Here is a 24,663-nt window from a genome sequence, read left to right on the forward strand (position 1 = left end):
TAGCTTCTCCCCCCTCAGGTTATGACGAGTGTTTCCCCAAACAGCTGGATCTAGAGGCCATAGAGAATTTGAGCGAATCAGGCTCTCTGGGACTGATGCTCAAGTTTAATATGCAGAGGTTTGCAATGCCTAGGGATCTCATTATGAATTTCCTCTTTCCTCCCTCCCTTCCTTCTCTTCCTCTCTCCCTTCCTTCTCAACCTAGCTGTCTGCCCTGGGCCAGGAAACATTACCCTGTGCCCTGGAGCAAGTGCGTCTTTTTGATTTCCATTTTAACGTAAACATTTCCAAATTGGGTGAGACCAAAGATCCACCTGGCCCTGCTTCCTGTTTCCAACAGTGGCAGGCAGGGAATGGCTCGAGGAAGCTTCTGTGAATCAGGGCAGTGCAATCTGTAGAGTTCTTTGTCCTTCTAGTTTCTAGTTGTCATGGTTTAGGGACGGATCCCAAGGCAACATCCCTGAAGTCATGTTAAACAACTTACGATTGATCTGCTGGGCACTTGTAACCTGGACCTTCTGGCTCTGGCTTAGCGTGGCTTTTCGTATGTTTTTATCATCAATCTTTCATACTTTTGCTTGATCCTTTTTGAGCCTGGTGATGCTCATTTTCTTAAGTCCCTAACTAGCTGGTCAGGCAGGCGAAGGGAGAATGCTGAACTAATTCTTTCTCATCTGTTCCTCTCCCCAAGCAATTGGGTGGTAGCACCTTTTCCTTCTCTCCCTTCTTCATCGCTAGAACAAGCCACTTTTTGCAGCCTCTCCACTTGGCAACCCTATAGCCTACTCACGGCATGGTTTGTGGCTAGGTGCCCATGGCTGCAAACCCAGGCATGTACAGCAACGGGAAGGGGTGGGAGATGCTGTGCTTGGTCAACCTTGGTAGAAGTGTGGAAGATGACCTGTCCAGACAGGTCATGGGACTGACAAACAGGCATGGGAGAAGCCACTGCTTACCCTGGATCGGTGGCATGGAATGCTGCTACTATTTGGTTTTTTTTGCCAAGTACTTGTGACTTGGATTGGCCTCCCTGAAGATGGTATCCTGGGCTAGATGGACCATTGGTCTGACCCAATAAGTCTATTCTTATGTTCTTAAATGGGGGTCTCCTATTGAATATGGGAAATTGACAAGTCTGCCTCTGATATGAACAGTTACCGAAACTAGTGAGGCTGTTGCCCCAAATGACTTGCTGGTTAGGTTTTCTGGTCTTGATGTAGAATACCTTGCTATTAACAATCTTTGTTTGACTGTGACCTCGTGATTGTAGCCACATAAAATTGTACAATTCCCCCTCCTCCCCCCTATGAAGAGCCTACATGGGTTGTGACCGCCCCCCTTAGGGTCCTAACCCACAGTTTGGGAAGCCCTGTGGTACAATACAGACATTATACATTACTTGCCTTCTTTAAACACAGAGCAGTACACAAAAAGTACAACCTTTCCCTTAAAATACTTCTCTTGGAAAGGTTTTGGTAGAGTGCATTTCTGTTTGGAGGCCTTGGGATACAAATCACAGTTCACTTATCTCTGAGCACATAGTTGATGGAGGTGTGAATAAACATGTGGATAAAGGTGAGCCAGTTGAAGTAGTGTATCTAGATTTTCAGAAAGCATAAAGTTCCTCATGAGAGGCTCCTGAGAAAATTGAAGTATCATGGGATAGGTGGCAAAGTTCATTTGTGGATTAGGAATTGGTTATCGTATGGAAAACAGAGGGTAGGGTTAAATGGTCATTTTTCTCAATGGAGGAGAGAGAGTAAACAGTGGAGTGCCACAGGGATCTGTACTGGGACCGGTGCTATTTAACTTATTTATAAATGATCTGGAAATTAGAACGACGAGTGAGGTGATTGAACAGTTTAGTGTCATCTGCAAATTTAAAGTTGTTAAAACGCATGCAGATTTTGAAAAATTGCAGACAGACCTTAGGAAATTGGAAGACTGGACGTCCAAGTGGCAGATGAAATTTAATGTGGACAAATGCAAAGTGAGGCACATTGAGAAGAATAACCCAAATGACAGTTACCGGATGCTAGGTTACTCCTTGGGGGTTAGTGCCCAAGAAAAGAATCTGGGTGTCATTGTAGACAATATGATGAAACCTTCCGCCCAATGTGCGGCAGTGGCCAAAAAAGCAAACAGGATGCTGGGAATTATCTAAAAAAGGATGGTTAACAAGAATAAGAATGTTGTAATGCCCCTGTATCGCTCCATGGTACGACCTCATCTGGAGTATTGCATTCAATTCTGGTCTCCTTATCTCAAGAAAGATATAGTGGCGCTAGACAAGGTTCAAAGAAGAGTGACCAAGATGGTAAAGAGGATGGAACTCCTTTCGTAGGAGGAAAGACTAAAACAGTTAGGGCTCTTCAGCTTGGAAAAGAGACGGCTGAGGGGAGATGTGATTGAAGTCACAAAATCCGGAGTGGAGTAGAATGGGTACAAGTGGATCGATTTTTTTTCACTCTGTCAAAAATTAGAAAGACTAGGGGACACTCAATGAAGTTACAGGGAAATACTTTCAAAACAAATAGGAGGAAATATTTTTTTCACTCGGAGAATAATTAAGCTCTGGAATACATTGCCAGAGGTTATGGTAAGAGCAGATAGCATAGTTGGTTTTAAGAAAGGTTTGACAATTTCCTGGAGGAAATGTCCATAGTCTTGTTATTGAGAAAGACATGGGGGAAGCCTCTGCTTGCCCGGGATCGGTAGCATGGAATGTTGCTACTCCTTGGGTTTTGCCAGGTACTAGTGACCTGGATTGGCCACCCTGAAAACGGGCTACTGGGCTTGATGGACCATTGGTCTGACCCAGTAAGGCTATTCTTATATTCTTATGTGAACCAAGTATAGGACAATGAAGCCAGTGTAACATCACTGGCTCTGAGGCATTGTGGAATTATGACATCACAATCTCAGCTCTGGAATGTTGTTCTCATTGGGGTTCCGGAATCTTGCTATTCTTTGAGATGCTGGAATGTTGCTTCTCTTTGGGTTTTGGCCAGGTACTAGTGACCTGGATTGGCCACCCTGAAAACGGGCTACTGGGCTTGATGGACCATTGGTCTGACCCAGTAAGGCTATTCTTATGTGCACAAAAAAGTCTCAATGTGCCTGACATACATGTTCCAGATGCAATACTAAACAGGCTTGCTCTGAAGCACTTATATCGTGGTGCACAAGTAAGCCTTGAATTAGAGACGTGCCTAGTTTTTTGTGCTGGTCTGTTGGAGAGGAGGGGGCGTTAGCTGGAAAATGTGTTTCATATTTTTCCCTTCACAGTGTGCAAAGAGCGCTGCCAATTAATAAACTTTGAGTTTGTCCTTGGAATTCAGAGCCTGGGTAGAATCTGTGTCCCATTTCATAATCTAGCAGCCGTCAGTGACAAAACTGTCTCGATTTGCATTCGTTCTGTAACGTCACCTACTTGTGTATCTTCCTCTCACCAGTTTTTTCATTTCTTAAACTTCTCCTTGTGATTCCTCCTTTTTTTTTTTTTTGCCAGGCTAAAAATCAGGGAAGCCAGGGTTCAAATAATAATAATAATCAGTTTATATACCGCAAGGCCGTAAAGTTCTATGCGGTTTACAGTAGTTAAAAGAAGTTGAATAGAACTAAAAAAGTTAAAAGCCAATAATTAGAGACACTAAAATGATCAAAATATAGTGCATAATAAAATTTTTACGAATTAGCTGCCTGAATGATATAAAACAGATATATTTTTAGATGTCTCCTAAATTCCCCATAAGTGTCAGTAAGCAAATGTTCTAAATCCTTACCCCATAACGCTGCTTGATATGAAAAAAAGATTTTGATGATGTTTTTTATGTTTCCATCCTCTAACAGGCGGAAAAACAAAATTCCAAGTGATCTTGGGCAAGTCAATTCAGTGGGTGTAGTCAGGGGGAGGCAAGGGGGGGCCATCCGCCATGATGGTGGGGGCACCGTCACCCCTCCTCCTCTCTGCTCCCCCCCTGCCTCTTCCCATTCCTCCCCTCCCCTATACCTCTAGCGAAAGTTGTTGTTTACGGCGGTCAACAGTGTGCTCTTTGTGACCTTGTCGGCTCTCCCACTAATGTCACTTCCGGGTGCCACGCATAGGAAGTGACGTCGGAGGGAGGTCCGACGGGGTTATGAGGAGCATGTTGACCGCCGCGAGCAACAACTTCAGCTAGAAGTGCAAGGGAAGTGGGGGCCCGGGGATGAGGGCAGGAGGAAGGGCGCCATCGCCCCAGGCGCTTCTCACCCTTGCTATGCTACTGAGTCAATTAACCCTTCATTGCCTCAGATACAAGCTTAGATTTTAAGCTCTCTCGTGGCGGAGAAATACGTACAGACCTGACTTTAAATCACCTTGAGCTACTACTGAAGAAAATATGAGCTATCTTGAAATCTCTTTAGATACCGTATGATGGAGAACAGTGGCATAATGCGAGTAGGATACACCTGGGGGGTGGCTCCGCCCACCCCTGCCTCTTCCCTACGCCACATGCGCCCTCCCTTCCCCACCATACCTCTTTAATTATTCACCTGCGCGAGCAGCTTCTGTCTGCTGCTCGCGCTGGCATTGGCTTTCCCTCTGACATCACTTCCTAGCCCCGTAACCTGGAAGTAATTTCAGAGGGGAGCCAGGCCAGCGCGAGCAGCAGGCCTGAGAAGCTGCTTGCACTGGAAGAGATTTAAAGAGGTACCAGGGGGGAGGGGGGGCGGGATGCGAGAGTTGCATAGGGGCAGAGAGGTGCTGGTGCCTGTGGCGGTTTGCCCCTCTGTCCCCCCCCCCCCCCCTTTACTGTGCCATTGATGTAGAGGGAGATGGAGAAAGCTTATATATTTAGCCTAGTAACATCATCGATTTTCCAATGTTCCATACACCCAACATCTTTTCCTGGGATTACTTCTTAATATATTTCCTTTCGCTTTCATTCTAGAGCTTCCTATATATAAGAATAGCCATACTGGGCCAGACCGATGGTCCTAAACTATCCCCATATCCTGCTTCCTGTATCCTTTCAGTTGAAAAAGACCTGCCTCCTATGCATTAGAGCCATGGAGGTATTTAATTGTCTCTTATCTCCCCTCTCCTGCCTTTCTTCCAAAGTATGTATGTTAAGAACTTTAAGTCTGTCCCCCGTATGCTTTATAAGGAAGAATACTGACTGCTTTATGGAGTAGGCCTCTGGGCCTACTCCAGGCTATTTCTATCTTTTTGAAGGAGCTGTCTCCAGAATTATACACAGTACTCCAAACGAGGTCTCGCCAATGACTTGTAGGCTGTTTAAAAAATGTATTGTCTTATACCAGAGGATGCTGAACTAAAATGGTTTATGGTTCCTTACATGAAGGAAAGGGGATGAATTTAGAACATTTGTTTGCGCTTATTGGTTATTGACGCAGTCGTTTGTTCGAAGTCCGCAAGCTTGGTTTTTTTTGTTTTTCTTTTGTTATCTCTCAAACTGTTTCCATTAGATCACAGTTTTGTCGTTTGAGTCTGTCTTCCAGCTACCAGTGGCCGAATTTGCATTCAGTGTTTGCTGTCCATAAATTTACCACCAGGAGGGCCATTGACGGTCATTCTTGTGAATCCACAGAGCTACCAACAAAGGGCCAAAAAAGAAAGACTGCAAATCTTCTTATGAAACTTTTTTTTTTTTTTTATTTCTATGTAAACTTGATTCTTGAAAGCCGAATATTTTTTTTTGTCACTGGTAGCAGGAGTTAATTTCTGACCTTTCAGAGTTTAATGTTCCTGAAGCTTCACCATCATTTTCAGCCAGCAGCATTCACAATTTCCTTGATGTTTTGGGACCCATTCAGACTTTATTTGTTGGCATGTATTGCTAAGTAAAGTGGATTTACTTGGTAAATAAAAGTGCAAGGCTGGCACTTAGTAAAGATACCGCCTGTTTCCCACGCTGATTGACAAAATCATTTGGTCATTTGGAGACTTTGGTGGCAATATTATGAAGCCCAGTTTGCGCACAAAAGAGGCCTTTTATAAAACTGCGCAGCTGTATACGTTCATAAAACACATGCGCAAAGAGATCATGTGGTTTTCTACATGGACTTGCAGGGAGGCGATGCTGAGGGGTGGCAAGGAGTGAAGTTGCAATTCACATGCAGGCTCTGATTCTATAAAGCCCGTCTAAAGTTAGGCACCGATATCAGAGCCTAACTTAATTGATCAATAGACTTAATCGTAACATAATTATTTATTTGTATACCGCATAAGCCTTACAGATCTAAGCGGTTTACAAGGATATAGCAAATAAAATTTGTAACATAAGGAGTAAAAGAATGGAAGAATTTTTAGTAACAGGAAAAGTTATTTTAAATTAGGATTGTTTTGTTTATTTTGAGAAAAGAGATGTTTTTAAGGATTTTCTAAAATGCATATATCGCGTTTCCCCGAAAATAAGACAGTGTCTTATATTAATCTTGGGTCCAAAAAAATCCGAATAAGTCGAGACCCCCTTTCCCCTCCCGCCAAAGGAGGAAAAACGGTTGACTCAAATGTAAGTTGGGCAGCTTAATATTCAAGTGCCCTGCCCTGTCAGGCTCTGCACCCAGCTCCCTTTCTGCCAGGCATTGCACCCAGCTCCCTTCTTTCCTTCGTTCCCTCCCTCCCCTGTCAAACTCTGTATCCAGCCCCCTTCCTTCCCTCTCTCCTTCCCTCCCCTGTCAGGCTCTTTACCCAGCCTCCTTCCCTCCCTCCCCTGTCAGGCATTGCACCCAGCCCCCTTCCTTCCTTCCCTCCTTCCCCTGACAGATTCTGCACCCAGCACCCTTCTTCCCTTCCCTGTCAGATTCTGCACCCTCCCTCCCTCCCAGGCTCTGCACCCTGCTGCCTTCCCTTTCCTAGCCTCATACCTCTACTGCCGATCGCTGGTGGAGGTGCAGCGGGCAGGAGCGAACTCTCCAAGTTCCTGCCCCGCTATTAACTGGCTGCCGTGAGTGTCTGGAACTTGGAACGTTTGCTTCTGCTCGCTGCATCTCCACCGACGAGGATCGCCGGTGCTGTAGTGATCCTAAGCAGGCTGCCGTCGACCTTCGCAGCACGTTCCCTCTGCCGCAATCCCGTACGTCAGAAGAGGGGCAGGACCACAGCAGAGGGAACGTGCTTGCTCTGAAGGGCGGTCAATGGCAGCCTGCTTAGGATCACTACAGGACCGGTGATCCTCTACAGGCTGTTTGATGGCGAGACCATGCTAGAAAGAAGATGCAGGCCTTCCGGGGAGGGGGAGAGGGGTGCTGCTATGGGGGTGGCAGACCCTGGTGTAGAAGTACAGGGAGGGAGGGAAGGAGGGGTCCAAACAGACGTGCATATGCCAGACTGAGGGTGGGGGAGGTGAAGAAATAATGGGTCTAAAAACAGAGGAGAGGGGAGAGAGGTGGTGGACAATGGGATGGAGGGAGGGAAGGAACAGAAAGGCAGAGAAGTTGGACACAAGGGATCGTGTGTGTGTGTGTGTGTGTGGGAGGGGGGGGTGTTAGAGATACTGGATAGGAAAGAGAGAGATGGTGGATCCTGGGGTGGTGGAGAAGGAAAGAGAGATGCTGGATGAAACGGTAGTTGAGAAAAGGAGAGATGGTGGATGTGGGAATGGTAGGGTGCATCGCTGCAGCTGCGGGGATGGAGATAAAAAAAAAAGAAAGATGCCAGACCTCCGGGGGAGGGAAGGGAAACGGAAGGGGAGAATAGAGATGGATGGCTAACAAGGAGAAAGAAGAAAACGACAAATGGGAAGGAGACCCTGGCAAGCGAGTTATCAGAAGACAACCAGAGCCTGGGACCAACATGATTTGAATAATGACGAGACAACAAAAGATAGAAAAAATAATTTTATTTTCTGTTTTTGTGACTACAATATGTCAGATTTGAACTGCGTATCCTGCCAGAGCTGGTGTTAGACAGCAGGCATGAACTAGGACCTAAAAGATAGAGGAAAAGTCTTTTTTACTTATTTTGTTTATATCACAGAGCTGGCGTGGGGTTGGAGAGGTTGTAGCCCTATACTTCTATTAAAACTAAGGGGTCCTTTTATTAAGGTGCGCATTTAGCGTACGCTAAATCGGTTAGCGTACCTTAATAAAAGCACCCCTTAGTGTCTTAGTAAAAAATTCAGCCCGCGACTTAGCCTATGTTTTTAGATTTTGGCCCCTTATGTGACTGAGTTTGACACCCCTGGTCTATGTGCTTTTTCTTCTTGATGTGTTTGGAAGAGGAGGGGGGAGGTGCACATTTTTAAAATTGATGGGGAGAAGTTGACTGCCTGAAAATAAGAGAGAGATGCAGTGCATCACCTATGCCGTCCTATGCCTTTGTCATTTTTTTATTCTCCGTGACTGAAATAGCTCCTTGAGTAAACTTAATATGCTGAGTCAAAATGTGCAATATCCTTCCTCCCCGCCCCCTCCCTCACAGAATCTCTTTAAAAGCCATAAGCAAAAATAACTGGTTTCTTCGTGTAGAGAAAACTTTTTTCTCAACCGTTGGGGAGGTTAAGAAGAGCATGCAAATAGAATATAGATAAAAATCCGATTGTTGACGGGGGCTGTGTTGTATGCAGTCTATATAAAGGAACTTTTAGCAGTCCTTTCTGCTTTAACGAGGCCTGGATGGTCCTTTCTGCTTTATGAGGAAAGGAAAAGGGTTAAGCACCACAGAAGGCCGCCAGTGTCTGACTCATCCTCCTGTGTGATGCAAGGCTTGTTGCTGGCTCATTCATGACGGTTGTCAGGGAAGAATCATCAATCCTTTTTTTTTTTGCTGGAACACTGTGGCATCCATAGCCCCTCCGGCCAGCAAAGGAACTGACCTCCTCTGAAGACATCTTGCCGACTTCTCAAACGTACGACGCTGAACCTTTTTTTGTGTCCGCTGCTGAGCGAGGCTGGGCCGGTAAGATGCTCGAGCTGGGCTGATGCCCGAGGTTGACTTTGCTTGATTGTGATCTGGTTACCACGGCAACTCGAAACAGGACTATGGCAGGAAATCGGAGCCTGAAATGAAGCCGTTTTTTTGTGCTAGACAGCTGGAAAGCTAACGCGCCCCCCCCCCCCCCAATTCACCTTGCTGAAACATGGTGCTGGCCAGGCCATGTGCACCTGTTGGGTTTGGAACACTTAAGGCCCTGAGCACAACTTCGAACTCTCATCCCGGCAGAGGCTGCTGATCTCCTCAATGAATTCCTACAACATGATGGTAAGTGGGCGAATGGCAAAAAAAGGAAACGCCGAGGCATTCCTTCTCTTAAACACATGCTGCTTTTGCTCTAACATGTTGGAATCGGTTTGCTGAGTGAATTTAGGGACTTGAGCGTCTCGCTTTGTTGTAATTATCGTGCTTCGACGGATTAACATAATTGTGACTTTGTTGTCTTAATGTTAAATATATGTTCATCATGTCAGATGGAAAACGGCAGTGATTTTGGTTACTTTGCCTATAGAAACAAGTAGGATGAGCACGGCACAATGATGGGTGGAAAAACACATTTGTTTGTGCATAATCTTAGGACATCATTTTGAGGCATTTCTTACCTGTGGTTCCATTCATTGATGCTCTGGGGGGGGGTGAGGTGGTCAGAAGGGTTAATAGCGGAATCGAAGTGACCATTTTATGTTACAAGATAAGAGTACATGACTTTTTCCAGAAATAACCATGAAAAATATGCACCAGGGTGGAGCCGAGGGGTAGCCTAAGGACAGACTGCTCTCGTCTCTCTGCCCAGCCTCCCCTAATATGCGTTGCATGTTTCCTTTGGCAATTGCTTCCACGTTCCCTGTTCTGTTTCATGTGCAGAGGGGGGGAAGGGCAGGAATGTGCAGTATTTAACGCTTGATGTTGCAGAGGGTGGTTTGCCTCTGCTTTTAGTTTTCAGAGAACCATTTATTGTGGTCAAAATGTATGTTGAATCAAATGACCTATAATCTTAAAGTTTTTCTGAAAATATTGTTGCGTCCCCCAAAATGATGGTTTCCGCATTGTCCGCTCTCTCCGTGCACCTAACAATTTATGTTTATAGAAATGCAAGCAAGACGGGAGGTTTCAGACCTAATGACTGTGTTTTAAAATCGCTCGCATGCTATGCAGTAATTTATTTTACACAAACGTGTCCTTAAGCCGTTCCAAATACAGGCCATTTTATTCCGAACGGCCCTTTAGAAGTTATATATAAATGATTGTTACCTAAACAGCTAAGTCAGGCGGCTGAGTTGAAGTGGTTGGTGGAGGTGCATGGCACAGTCCCAGAAGGGGAAAACAGATTTCGGTTGTGAGGTTGCTTGGCAAATTTAGGGCTTCCTTTTCCTTGTCTTGACACTTGGTTGTATGTTTAGAAAGCACTTCTGTAGCTGGACAACCCCCTTTTAAATGCCCCAGTGCTGTAATGGCACTGAGATTCTGTGATAGAATATTAGTGCAACCGGTATCAGCACGCCATCCATTTATGCACCCACAGTTCAACCGTGGGCATCGAAATGGCAGCAAGGTGATGCATAACTTAACAGTACTCTGTCAGTTGTGTGCTTAACGGGTAGCACTGCCCATAAGAACATAAGAATTGCCGCTGCTGGGTCAGACCAGCAGTCCGCTCACGCGGTGGCCCTCTGGTCAAAGACCAGCGCCCTAACCGAGACTAGCCCTACCAGCGTACGCTCTTGGTCTCCAGGAACTTGTCTAACTTTGCTTTGAATCCCTGGAGGGTGTTTTCCCCTACGACAGACTCCGGAAGAGCGTTCCAGTTTTCTACCACTCTCTGGGTGAAGAAGAACTTCCTTACGTTCGTACGGAATCTATCCCCTTTCAACTTTAGAGAGTGCCCTCTCGTTCTCCCTACCTTGGAGAGAGTGAACAACCTGTCCTTATCTACTAAGTCTATCCCCTTCAGTACCTTGAATGCTTCGATCATGTCCCCTCTCAATCTTCTCTGTTCAAGGGAGAAGAGGCCCAGTTTCTCTAATCTTTCGCTGTACGGCAGCTCCTCCAACCCCTTAACCCCCTTCCATGTGAACCAATTGCAATTACGTGTTAGGCTGCTTACATGGGCTGTTGATAAAGTACAGTAGAGTCTCAATTATCTGACGTTAATGGGATTGACCCGTTGTCAGGTAAGTGAAAAGTTGGGTAATCTAAGACTCTACTGTGCACCTCACGAACCTTCTCCCACAAAGTGCCTTCAACCCCACCTCTTCTCCCAAACAGGTGCAGGTCCACTGCTCTTGGACACCCCTTAAGTTCCTTCCCACTCAACAGATCAACCGCAGCCATGGGGGAGGGAGGGGAGGGGCAAGGCTCGAAGGCCTGGGCCTTCTCATAGTGCGTCATTGTTGTCTGCCGCTGGGGATCCCCATCGCCTGAAGAGATTATCCACCGGTGTTCTCCCAACTGCTCCTGCTCCTGTATTCACTGATTGTGAAAACAAAAATAACTTATCTTAAATTCTTCTATTCATTAAAAGGGAGGGGGTGTTGCTGAATAGAATTTAAGATAAGCTATTTTGTTTTCACAGTCATTGAATATTTAAGAAGAATTAACACGTGAAAAAAAAATGTTTGTTAAAAATATGCACGGATGAATGAAGAATTGCGCTGTACGGGAGTAATATACGCCAACAGCGATCTAATGATCCTGAGCAAAATACATTAACAATCTAATATAATAAAACGGTAAGCCGTGCATGCGCATTTCCTATGCGTGCGTCCATTTTCCGTGAGCTGTAGCTAGGAAGTGCGCATGCGCGGCTTACGGTCTGCCCTGCTCCCTGTTGAAAGACGCAGCGGTGCCTCTCACGATCCCCGCCTGTGTTCCCTCCCTCCCTTCCTGTAACTTGCACGTCCCTGCCGCCGTCGATCCCTTGCGCAACGTACTCTCTCCGCTCTCTCTCTTCCTCCCCCCCCCCCGAGGCGGATGTCCACCGCGGCGGCCCGAGTCGGATGTCGGCCGCGGTGGCCCGAGTCGGATGTTGACCGCGGCAGCCAAGCCCGGAAAGCATTTTAACATGCAGTTCAGGAAGAAGGTATGGGGGGAGGAAAATACTGCACAGGGAAGTGGGGTGGGAGGGAAATGCTGCAACACACGGAAATGGAGGAGGGGCAGAAAAGGGGTTGATGGACAGGGGAAGAGATGCTGATGAACAGGGAGGGGGGTCAGAAAAATGAAGACAGGCCTACTGCTGGACAGGGGGAGCAGGAAGGAGGTGATGATGGACAGGGGGAGATAAAACAAAGGGAGAAGGGCTTCTTCTGGATAAGGTGAGCAGTGATGGGGTGGTGGAGGACACAGGGGAGGTAAAAGGAAGGGAGAATGGACAGGGGGAGCAGGCAAGGGGTGGTAGTGGACAGCCAAGGGAAAAAAAAAAAAAGACAGACAAATACAGAAAGCGGCTAAGGAGAGAGAAAAAAAAATAAAGACAGACACACACACATATATTCTAGCACCCGTTAATGTAACGGGCTATAAGACTAGTATATTTATAATTCCAGAATTATCTCATGTATTTATAAAGGCTTCTCTGGTGCTAATTTAGATGTTAATGATTTCTTGACACGTTTTAACCTCAATTGTAAGGAGTGGCTTTTGTTTATGGAACATTACTGGTTACCTGTTGAATTCAGGTTTAAGTTCAAAACAGTGTAACGCAAATTGTGCGCCTCCTGAGATTTCAGGTGTGCCGCGCCAGGTGTGCTTCTCAGCTCGGTCCTGGAGTATCCCCTTGCCAGTATGGTTTTCAGGATATCCACAGTGAATATGCATGAAAGAAATTTGCATATAATGGAGACAGTGTATGCAAATCGAGTTTATGCATATTCATTGTGGATATATCTTGAAAACCTGACTGGCAAGGGGGGACTCCAGGACCGAGTTGAGAAACACTGCTCTACTGGATGTGCCTCTCGCGAAGAGAGGCACGTCCTGTAAGCAATCTCACGATGCCTGCACCTCTTCTCTCTGCCGGCCCTTTTCTCCCACACGGGTCCTTCTCTCGACGCAAGGCCCTTTTGAAGGGCCTTTTATTTATTTATTTATTCAATTTTCTATACCGTTCTCCCAGGAGAGCTCAGAACGGTTTACATGGGTTTATTCAGGTACTCCAGCATTTTTCCCTGTATGTCCAGTGAGCTCTGAATCTATTTAATGTACCTGGGGCCATGAGGGGATTAAGTGACTTGCCCAGGGTCACAAGGAGCAGCGTGAGTTTAAACCCAGAGCCCCAAGGTGCTGAGGCTGTAACTTGAACCACTGCGCCACACTTTCTGGGTGTCTCGAGCCAGTGACACTAAGTTTGGTGTGCCCCAGCTTGAATAAGTTTGCAAGACACTGGTTTAAAATCTTGTTTCTAGCTGAGGGGTAGGCAATTCTGGTCCTTGAGAGCCACAGGCAGGTCAGGTTTTCAGGATATCCACAATGAATATGTATGAGATGGATTGAATGCGCTGCCTCCTTGAAATGCAAATCCTATCTCATGCATATTTATTGTGGATATCCTGAAAACCTGACCTGCCTGTGGCTCTCAGGGACCGGAATTGCCTACCCCTGCTCTAGCCTTGAAGTTTTGTTCCATATGGGTACCCCTTCCTACTTTTATTCTCTGACTATTCCGTATACCTCTCCCCCATTGAACATTTCAATCAATTAACAATTATTGTATGGGCCTTCGTGGTCTGTGGGTAGCGGGTTATGAGTCTTTTACAGCCCCTGTTCTTTGGAACTCGCTACCTTTTTTTAATTTGTGGAAAAATTTCCCGTTGAACGTTTTAAGGTTGCTGTCAAGAAGACATGGTTATTTCAGTAAAGCCTGGATTCTCTATAGGGTGCTATTATTCTGGGAATGCCCCAGACCCGCCCATTTCCCTCCTGTGGCCACACCCCCTTTGAAGTCGCATTATGTTAGAGAATAAAATGTAGTGCCGATCCATGTGAAACCATTAATGACTAGAGTGAGAATTCTACATTACTGTTAGCCATATGCTGTGATATGCTTTAGCTTGAGTTCCCAAAATTGCTCCTTTCTCAAAGCATATGCAAATTAGGCTTCTGTTGCATTGCTTTGTATATCCACAAATCAATGGGTTCAACCTAAAGTAGCCCCAATTCTCAATACTCTTTAAGCTCAGGGTGAGGTCCCTCTTTCATTCTACAGGCGTATGCAAATTATGATAGTTTTTTATACATTATTTGTTTTTAAGTTTATTGTTTTTAAATTATTTGGACGCTTATTAATCTACAAACTGGTACATTCGACCTGTTCCCACAATCTTTTTGTTATTTTGCAACTACTAGTAATAACAACCAGTTAATTTCTTCTTAACACCAACTATTGATTGCAAACACCGGTACATAGACAAAACTGCGCACAGACAATGCCGGGCAGACAATCGTGCGCAGGATGTCAGCACGCTAGATTGAAACACTATTTTAAAGTGCTCCAAGGGGGGGGGGAGTGGGGGTGAACAACCCCACTTTACTTAGAATTGTTGGGGGGGGAGGGGAAATCCACTATTATAGAGGAAACAACCTTTTTCCATGTATTTTAGGGAAAAATTCCAGTTTCCTATGTAATGGTAGGGGGTTTCCCCCATCCCTCCCCAACAGGAGCACCAACCGTTCAAAGTAAAGCGGAGGGTCCCCCCCCACACCCCCTCGGAGCGCTTTAAAATAGTGTTTCAAACCAGCGCGCTGACGTCCTGCGCGCGATTGTCTGCCCAGCATTGTCCGTGCGGTTTTGACTCGTCACTGCAAACACCAGTTTAGCCAGTTACTTTCTGTGCCACACACAGAATTGCAGACCTAATTTTGGACAACATACAGAATCCTGTTAATTACTTTTTACTGTGCTATCATGTGATGAGCTAATTGGCTTTTCTATCACATTGCCCCATTAGCATAGGTTTTGTGTTAATGCAAGCTAGTTTATACACATGACAGGATTGTTAATTGATAACACTGGCATTATCATTAGTGCAGTTGAGTGCCAGTGGATCCTAAATTTGAATAGCAGGTTTGTTTTAGCTTAATTGGTAATAGTCATGGACTGAATACACCAATTCAATAGGATTCTGTATCTTAATGAATTTTCTAATTTTTACTCTTTGCCTGCCCTGTGTCACCGTAAAATAAAACATTTATTTCACTTTCGAAGCAAACATCTGCAGTTTGACAGATTTGGTTTTGGCATTTTAAATGCTAACGTACATAGTAACATAGTAGATGATGGCAGATAACGACCCGAATGGTCCATCGAGTCTGCCCAACCTGATTTGATTTTAATTTTTTTTTTTTTCCTTCTTCTTAGCTATTTCTGGGCAAGAATCCAAAGCTCTGCCTAGTCCTGTGCATAGGTTCCAAGTACTGAAGTCTCTGTCAAAGCTCACTCCAGTCCATCTACACCAGGGATCTCAAAGTCCCTCCTTGAGGGCTGCAATCCAGTTGGGTTTTCAGGATTTCCCCAATGAATATGCATGAGATCTATGTGCAAGATCATTGGGGAAATCCTGAAAAGTCCCTCCTTGAGGGCCGCAATCCAGTTGGGTTTTTAGGATTTCCCCAATGAATATGCATGAGATCTATGTGCAAGATCATTGGGGAAATCCTGAAAAGTCCCTCCTTGAGGGCCGCAATCCAGTTGGGTTTTCAGGATTTCCCCAATGAATATGCATGAGATCTAGGTGCAAGATCATTGGGGAAATCCTGAAAACTGTATTGCGGCCTTCAAGGAGGGACTTTAAGATCCCTGATCTACACTATCCCAGCCATTGAAGCCCTCCCTGAAGCTGTTACAATGTTTGGGGGTGGGGGGAACCTGAAAGAACATTTAACCCTGAAATTCAGGGCAGATCATCTGATAACTTTAAGTAGTGTTACCTATTTAAGGAAGAGCGGCCTAGTGGTTAGAGGAGCTGCCTCGGAACCCGTGAGGTTGTGAGTTTGATTCCCACTGCAGCTTCTTGGGGCTCTGGGCAAGTCACTTTAACACTTCGTTGCCCCATGTAAACCGCTTTGATTGTGTAAACTGGTGTTTCTCAACTCAGTCCTGGAGTACCCCCTTGCTAGTCAGGTTTTCAGGCTAGCCACTATGACTATGCATAAACTTGTTTTGCGTACGCAGCCTCCCTTTATAAGCAAATTTATTTCACGCGTATTCGTTGTGGCTATCCTGAAAACCTGACTGGCAAAGGGGTACTCCAGGACTGAGTTGAGAAACACTGGTGTAAGCCACACAGAAAAAGCGGCATATCAAGTCCCGTTCCATTTACCCTTTACATATATTCAGCATGAATAAATGTGTAAATAGGGTCTGCCGTGCTAAGTGGCTTCTCAGCTGCTTCCGGCCGTGGGCTGATCTAATCCTGGATATTCAAATCCAAGGCCTGCACATTACTTGGCATTGAACATCCACTTATGTGAGCTGACCCGGTTAGTCAGGCACCAGCTGATATTCAGACTGGTGCTTGGTTAACATGGCACATAAAGTTAGAATAGGTTTTTTTTCCTATCCTAATACATTATTAGGCCCTTAGCTAGTGAGCGCAGTAAATATTGATGCTAACTAGTGAAGAGTTGGCTCCGCTCCCAGAATGCACCTGATCTAGCCGGTTAGCAAATGGCTGGTGGAGATATTCAGTGGCACAACCCAGTAAAGCCTCTCCTGGTTGGTTAAAACCCTTTTGAATATCGAACCTTGAATTTACCCAGATACCCGCTGTTTGGCCACTGGCATGGGTTTAATTTTATCCATATAAGTGCTACAGAGTTTAAAAAACAAACAAACAAGCAAGCCACACTCACATAGTTGATGTTCTGTAGTGCTTTAAAATATTGGGCCAGAATTCATTTATATTGAAATATAAAATGATGTTAAAAACCCGGTTGTTTTACTCATTAGATTCTTCAACCTTTCATCATGTCTGTATTATTTCGACAGGTCATTTTGGTTCAAGTTAATCCAGGTGAAACCTTCACCATAAGGGCAGAAGATGGGACCCTTCAGATCATTCAAGGTAAGGGAACGGAGCGAAGGCTGTGCAGTTCAGTGTTCTGGAACACTAACATACAGATGTTTAATTAGAATGGAATGAAGAATTTGCTTTTAAACATCTGTATAGTAGTGTCCTAGCATGCTGAATTACAGTGCAGTGGAATGAAGAATGTACTCGATTGTAGATTTCATGCATATAGCTTCTCTGAGACCAAAATCAGAAAAAAAACAAAGAAACTAGGTTGTGTTTACCTCTCATTGTAATTTAAAATACCGGTATGTGATCTTCTCAATATTTGGTTCATTTAGCCTGAAGTGCATGAATTGTGGATTTATTTTCTTTAAAATATTGAAATTGAGGGGAGGGGAACAGTCCGTCTGGTAGAGGAGCCGGCACTGGTCCTCTCCCCTTCCCTCGCTGGTTCCCCACCCCCACCTTCCCCTATACCTCCTTAACATTCCCGGCTCAAACAGCAACCTCAGCCTACTGCTAGCACCAATGTCGGCTCGTCCTCTGATGCCACTTCCTGGTGCCTAGAAAGTGATGTCGGAGGAAGAGCCAAAGCTGGCGCGAGCAGCAGACTGGGCTTGCTGCTCACGCCAGGAACATTAAAGAGGGACGGGTCGGGAAAGGAAGGGGCATGCGTGCGGTAGGAGGGGGCAGGGAAAGAGCGGATGGGGTGGGGCGGAGAAGACCGAGCGCCTCTCACCCGCGCTACGCCACTGACCAGTACAGCTGGGCATGGTTGTGTAGAAGACCCAGGGCTTACTTTCTGCTCCTCAGGCTGGTTGACAATTTTGTGAACATTGGCAGCCCCTGGGAGACTAGAAAGGATAGTGCTTTTTGCTGCTTGCTTGGGCTTGTGTTACGGCCCCTACCATCTGGAATTCAGCACCAAATTATATAAGAGAAATTACATCCCTTGATAAATTTAAAAGTAGCTTGAAGGCCTTTCTTTTTAAAGACGCTTTCGGTGTATAATAGTCCTTCTAAGGACGGTAATGGAAATCTCTTCCTTGCCATTTTTTAAATCATTTTAGCCTATTTTACAAAATACTAGACTATTTTATTGTTCCCCTTCCTTTTGTTTTGCTCCTTCTCCTCCTCTTTCTCTTTATACAAATTGTATTTCTGCCCTTTTCCATCCTGTATCGGTAAGTTAATGTTTGTCAGTGCGTTTGATTGTTTGTAGCATTATTTGTAATTTGTTTTTTACGTACAGTACGCTCTTTTTTTTTTTTTTTTTTTGTTCTATTTCTTTATTGAATATTTGAAGGTTACAAAAAAAAAAAAAAAAAGGCAGTATAAGTAGAAAAACAGCATACATATTCCTGGAACCAACTGAACAAAATAAATATCAATCAAAACAGTCCATTGAACAAATACTGTCAGTTCAATAAGGAATCAAAAACTGTAGTGCGTACGTATGCTCTTTTTATACTTTGTTTTTATAGTCTTCGGACCAAGGACTATTGGATGTATCGGAGTTATTGGAAAAATCTGATAAAGAGGCTGTAGAACCAAGTACTTTGATTGTAACAGTAGCTCTCTCTATTGATAAAGTTTGGTTGTTAAAACTATTCTTTAAAAATAGACAGAAAGAATTTATGGGTTGTAAAGTGCAGATATTTCCTGATTTATCACGAGAGACCCAAAAGCGTCGCCGTGAATTTCTTATGTTGAAGCCAGGTGTTACATCTTTAGGTGCTACTTTCTATTTACGACATCCGTGTAAGTGTATAGTGCATCACCGATCAGTTAAGTATGTTTTCTTTGAGCCTAATCAGTTGACTTCTTTCTTAGCGCTCTCCCGATTGGAGGCAGAAAAATCATAAGCCCTAAGATTATTGATTAATCCCAGCAATCAGCCTTCTAGCTAACTTTAAATGGAAGAGTGTACATTCTGTTCAGTTCTTTTCTTTTGTTCTCGCTAAGAAATCTTGGATCCAAAATTTGAGGACTTGAGCATTTTAGTTATAAATGATCTTAATGTTATTGGAATATTTCTTGCTTTATGTAGAATTACTAATTTTGCTTTCTTACAAGTTTATTCTTGATTATATGATTTGAAAATCAATAAATATATTTAATAATACTTTGTTTTTATATTATGTAAAACCGCTTTGAATTTTGATAAGGCAGTATATCAAATTTTTAAATAAACCTGAAACCTGGAGATAATGGAGGGAGGTTTTGTCTGTGCTCTTGCGATAGCTGTGCTGGCTTGTTGTGGGGGAGAGGGCATTCCTAGGTAGGTTCAGGTCACCTCATCCTAGCTAGGAGGGCTGAAGAGCTCAAGGGAGTAGGAGAAAAAACTGTTGCATCCCCATTTCTTCACTCCCCCAAGGTGAAACAGTGGGGCCAGTGGAAGAATTTGCTGCCGTGGCAAACAACTGCAGAGATTCTTAGAGAAAAAAAAGGTGTGGCAAATGCTTTTATCCTGAGCTGCGCTTCACATCTGGGCTGGAAGTGCAGTCATAGCTAGAGGTCCTAGTAAAAAACAGGTACTCACACAGCTGGGCCTTTTTGACAGGTTACCGGTACAGTATTAATCGGGAATCTTCCTTGGCAGTCACTTGGCTAGGTCTGTTTAGCAGGCTGCGGTGACTGAATTTCTTAATACCTGGATCTGACTAGCGGGCCGCAGTGACTGAATTCATTATCAGCTCAGTTTGTCTGGCAGGCCATAATTGCGGTAATAACTAAAGGCTTAGTGAAAATGCAGGGCTGTCTTCCAGGTTGCACCCTCCTCATTGGAGAGTGCACAGGGGAAAATTTCAGACTGAGTTCATATGACCTCTTTTTTTTTTTTTTATTGTTTTGGGTAATTTTGAACTATTTGGGATTTGCTATTGCCTGTTGGAACATTCTAATGCACTGTTTCTTAACTCGGTCCTAGAGTTACCCCCCCTTACTAGTCAGATTTTCAGGAAATACACAATGAATATGCATAAACTTGATTTGTAATAACTACAATATTGCAAAAGGTGAAGTGGGAAAATATAAATAAAACAGTGCAAAAAAACTCCACTTAAAAAGGTAGTTGAGAGTCTGCTCAAATGGAAGAAAAAGCTTCAGGTTTTATTGGCAGAGCTCAAGCTCAAACCGCCGCCTTCACCTCATTGGCTAAAAAACTTCCACAGAGTGACAAACCGCTGTTGAGGTTTCAAATGATTTGAGGACCGAGATATTTTGCAACTGAAACCACTGGGAGTGTTTTAAAGCAGTCTGTTCAAATGCCAACGTTTCACGGCGCTAAGCCATTTCTTCAGGGCTAATATGACCTTGCTTGAATCTTCACAGAGTAACGGTGTTGTGCTCACGATCTCATCAATAAAACCTGAGGCTTTTTCTTCCATTTGAGCAGACTCTCAGCTACCTTTTAAGTGGAGGGTTTTTGTTTTTTTTTTGCACTACTTATTTAAACTTGATTTGCATACACTGCATCCATTATATTCAAATTTCTTTCATGCATATTCATTGTGAATATCCTGAAAACCTGACTGGCAAGGGGGGTACTCCAAGACTGAGCTGAGAAACACTGTTCTAATGTCTACAAATTAACTTAAACATATTAATTTGTAGGTTTATGCTTATGAAATCAGTTTTACACAAATGCATGCTCAAGCATACTCCTAGGTCAATACTGGGGTCCATCCAGAGAGGCTTTGGAGACCAGGGGAGCAGATGTTCCGATGAGAGCTCTGTTGGAAATGGTGGCCTTTGCAGGACCTTTTGTTGGGAAATGGGAGAGGAGGGCTCCTGGGTTCAACAGAAAGGGGAGTCTTGGCATGCTTTGCTTTCCCCTCCCCCCACCAAGAGTGGCACACAATGGAAGAAGCGGACACAAAACCGCCTTGGGTAAGGTGTGATATCCCTTAGCTTGCAGCCGGATTATATCTCTAGCAATATGAGCAGGAATAACTGAGCCGTCTGTCACTGTTTATTTATTCGATTTTCTATACGCACCCTGGCGCCTTTTCGAGGAATCTCCTCCCCCCCATCACCCAACCCCTCTGGCATAGAGCCCTCTGTTGGAAGCATGGCAACCCAACCCCTCTGGCATAGAGTGCTCATTATCGTACTGTTTTGATTCCTAAAGAAATGGGCAAATAGATAAAAAAATATTGGGCTGAAGTGCTGTCTCTTATTATTCTCTTGCTTTGATGCAGTTACTCCACTCTCCTCTGCCCCCCACTTTCTGGATAGAACAAATTAATGGAATTTTCAACCTGCCCCATCCATAAACATAAACCTGCCAATAGCTGCTGGTAATTAAACGGACCCCAGTGAAATTTCCAGAGCAGATAGGAATCTACCCAGCTGTGCCCTGAATAGGGGTGCATATGGGCTTTCAGTGGCAAACCTAACCTAACCAAGGATAAGAGGACGGTGCTATGGGGTATTTATTCCCTAGGTTAAGTTTAAGTTTATTAGGATTTTGTATACCGCCTATCAAGGCTTTCTAAGCGGTTTTACAATCAGGTACTCAAGCATTTTCCCTCTTTAGGTGCCTGTATAAAAGGATTAAAGGACAAATTCTATAAGAAGCGCCCAGATGTTAGGCACCTAATTAGGCGCCGTTCAGCGCGATTCAAGTAAAATTGGCTGCTGTTTAGTGAAGTGCGCTGAGTGGAACCTGTTTTGAAGGCGCCCAAGAAATAGGCCAGCTCTAGACACAACTAAAAGTTAGGCGCTTAAGCATGCTTAAGAGCAGCGATTCTGTAAGAAGGCATCTAACACATAGCCATGCCTACGCCGAACATGCATCGCGCCTATTTTTTTGAAGGCCGTCTAGATTTTTAGAGGCGCCTTGTTACAGAATGGCGCTTTCTTGATAGGCGCCTTGTGTTTCAATCAGTGCTGATTAAAAAGCTTAATTGCGCTTTTCTTCAATTTAGATAGGCGCCTATCTAGGTGCCTAACTTTAGGCGCTGGTTGCCGAATTTCGACCTAAGTGCTGCTCAGAATCCAGCCTTTACCCGACGGAGATTTATTGAGGATTCTGATTCTTCAGCCTCACTTGCAATCATGTTTGCACCCATGCGGGACTTTTTCTTCAGACCTTTCCCAGTATGGTAACAATAATGATTTTTGTGTGTGGCAAAAGTCAGAAAGATCCCTGAAATGACCTTTTTTTTTTGGGGGGGGGGGGAGGGCACATTCAGGGAGGGAAAATTCTCTTTTTAGTGTTGCCCAACTGCAAAAAAAAATCTGCCGTTCAATAAGCCGTCAAAACGCGACTGGGTAGTGTTTGCCACATCTGCCCACCAGAAACTAAAACATTCACAGTTTTTCTGTTGAAAATGTCATATTTTTAGAAGTGGAAATGAAAAAATACAGTGTCTCCGTTCTCAGGGCTCCTAGTTTGGAAGGCTCATTGTTCTCTTCCTTCCTTCACCTCTTTCCTTTCTGAAAAACGTTTGCAAATTTCTGGCAGAGGAAAGAATTACCAGAAGACAATCCCAGAGGTAGCTGCTTATGTTCCTGCCTTTCTGATCATCGTTAGAAAACTTGCGATTGCTCGTTCTAATAAATTCCATGTGTGTGGTTAGAACAAACAGCAGAAGAGTGACTTTGGCAAAAGCCACAGTCATTTTAAATGGTTACCAGATGATTCTGGGTCATTGAGGACAGGCTGAACTGATCTTGCTTTGGCCCCATTGTATACAGGGACTTGTAGTTTCTAATATACTTTAGTAAAATGGTATGGTGGCTGTTTTAGTCCACTCTTCAAGGTAATATGTAGAAATAAAGCAAAAACATAAAGAAAAAATAATACCTTTTTTATTAGACTAACTTACTACTACTATTTATCACTTATATAGCACTGACGGTTCCTGCTCAGAAGAGCTTGCAATCTAACTTAGACAGATAGACATGACATATAAGGTTGGAGGTGCAGAACCCAAGGAGAGAAGAGTTAGGAGTTGAAAGCACTCTCAAAGAGGTGGGACTTGGACTTGAACCCTGCCAGAGACGGAGCCCACCGTAGGGATTCTGGCAGTTTGTTCCAGGCATACGGTCCAGCAAACTAGAAGGGACAGAGTCTGGAGTTGGCAGAGGAGGAGGAGGAAACATATAGGTTACCCCCCCCCCCCCATTTTTACAAAAACCGCGCAAGAGATTTTTAGCGCCAGCCGGCATGCTGAATGCTCTGCGCTCCTCTGACGCTCATAGGAATTCTATGACCGTCGAAGCAGCGCAGAGCATTCAGCGTGCCGGCGCTAAAAAAAAACCTCTCGCACTGTTTTGTAAGAGGGGGGTTAATGCAGTTTAGTTAGTCCAATAAAAAAGGTATTATTTTTTTCCTTTATGTTTTTGTTTCATTTCTACATATTACTTAATGTACTTTAGGGAGTCGAAACTGCAAGCTCACAAGTGAAATTGGAGTAAAAGCAGGAGAAGGAGCTTTTTGAGGATTTGATTCTGGAATTGTATGTACAAGGTTTTTTGTGTGTTTTTCTAGGTTGTTTTTTTAGACCTCCTAGTGGTGGAGAAATACAATTACAATTAAGAAAATGATAATTTTTTGTCACAGCTTTTGGTGGTAAATGGGTTGCCTAATTCAACCCCAAACCTGGATATCGCTATTAGGCTGTCACTTAGGGGGAAAGTTATCAACTTGGGCTACTGTTAAATTGGGTTATTTTAACACAGGATCTCATTGCATTACATGGGGCCCTGTGTTAAAATACCATATATACTAAAATATAAACCGAGATTTTGGGGCCAAAAAATAGCCCAAAAATGGGAGTCTCGGCATATATTCGGGTCATCGCCTACTCACCCCCCTCCTGGACTTGTTGCAGGCCTCTGCTGAGTCTGCTGTATGGCCTGGTGAGGTGGCCCTAGATATGAGGGATCCCTCCCATCTCCTGTCCTGGCTGACTGCCTTTTTTTTTTTTTTTTTTTACTTCCTTCCTGTCTTCCCCCATGTACCTTTTTGAATCCCTGTTGGTTCAGCAGTGTACCGGGCAGGAGCGAGCTTTCCATGCTCCTGCCCCATCCTGAGCCCCTCCCTGAATGGCCACCTGGAGTTCTCGTGGCTGAACGGTGTACTATCCTCGCTCCTACCTGGCGCTGAGCCGCTTGCTAAATGGCTGCCCTGAGTTCTCACAGCAGCATAGGCAAAAATAGAATACAAAATTGTTCCCGTCCCTACAGGAACTCAATTTCCCTGTCCTGTCCCCGTGAGTTTTGTCGCTGTCCCTGTCCCATTTCTGTAAGCTCTGCCTTAATTGCATAAGCCTCGAACATTTATGATTTTAAAGTGTTTGAGGCTTGTGCAGATGAGGACGGAGCTTAGGCATTGGTGGAATGAGACATTATGACATCACAGCCTGAGCTCTAGAATGTTGCCACTTATGATTTTAAAGTGTTTGAGGCTTGTGCAGATGAGGACGGAGCTTAGGCATTGGTGGAATGAGGCATTATGACATCACAGCCTGAGCTCTAGAATGTTGCCACATATGATTTTAAAGTGTTTGAGGCTTGTGCAGATGAGGACAGAGCTTGCGGGAATGCGGCAGGGACAGGAAAATGAGTTCCCGTGGGGACGGGGAAAAATTTGTCCCCATGTCATTCTCTAGTGTACAGTCTAAAATACCAGCACCTAAGGTAGATGCCTACCAGCGCTTAACTCGATCCACACCCAAAAATCTTTGTTCCTGCACTTGCGGT

At 44.4% G+C, this 24,663-nt stretch overlaps 1 protein-coding gene across 5 annotated transcripts in view; it reads left to right on the top strand.

Moving 5' to 3' along the window:
• FNDC3B (fibronectin type III domain containing 3B) overlaps nucleotides 1-24,663 on the top strand; it is a 490,638-nt gene that overhangs the window by 136,122 nt on the left and 329,853 nt on the right. For all 5 annotated transcript variants that reach the window (XM_033959077.1, XM_033959075.1, XM_033959076.1 and 2 more), the window contains exon 3: nucleotides 16,926-17,001. In XM_033959077.1, the coding sequence (XP_033814968.1) occupies nucleotides 16,926-17,001 (76 nt within the window). The remainder of the gene's footprint in view (nucleotides 1-16,925; nucleotides 17,002-24,663) is intronic.

Source organism: Geotrypetes seraphini, chromosome 9 (assembly GCF_902459505.1).
Source record: "Geotrypetes seraphini chromosome 9, aGeoSer1.1, whole genome shotgun sequence".
In the NCBI taxonomy this organism is placed as follows: Eukaryota; Metazoa; Chordata; class Amphibia; order Gymnophiona; family Dermophiidae; genus Geotrypetes; species Geotrypetes seraphini.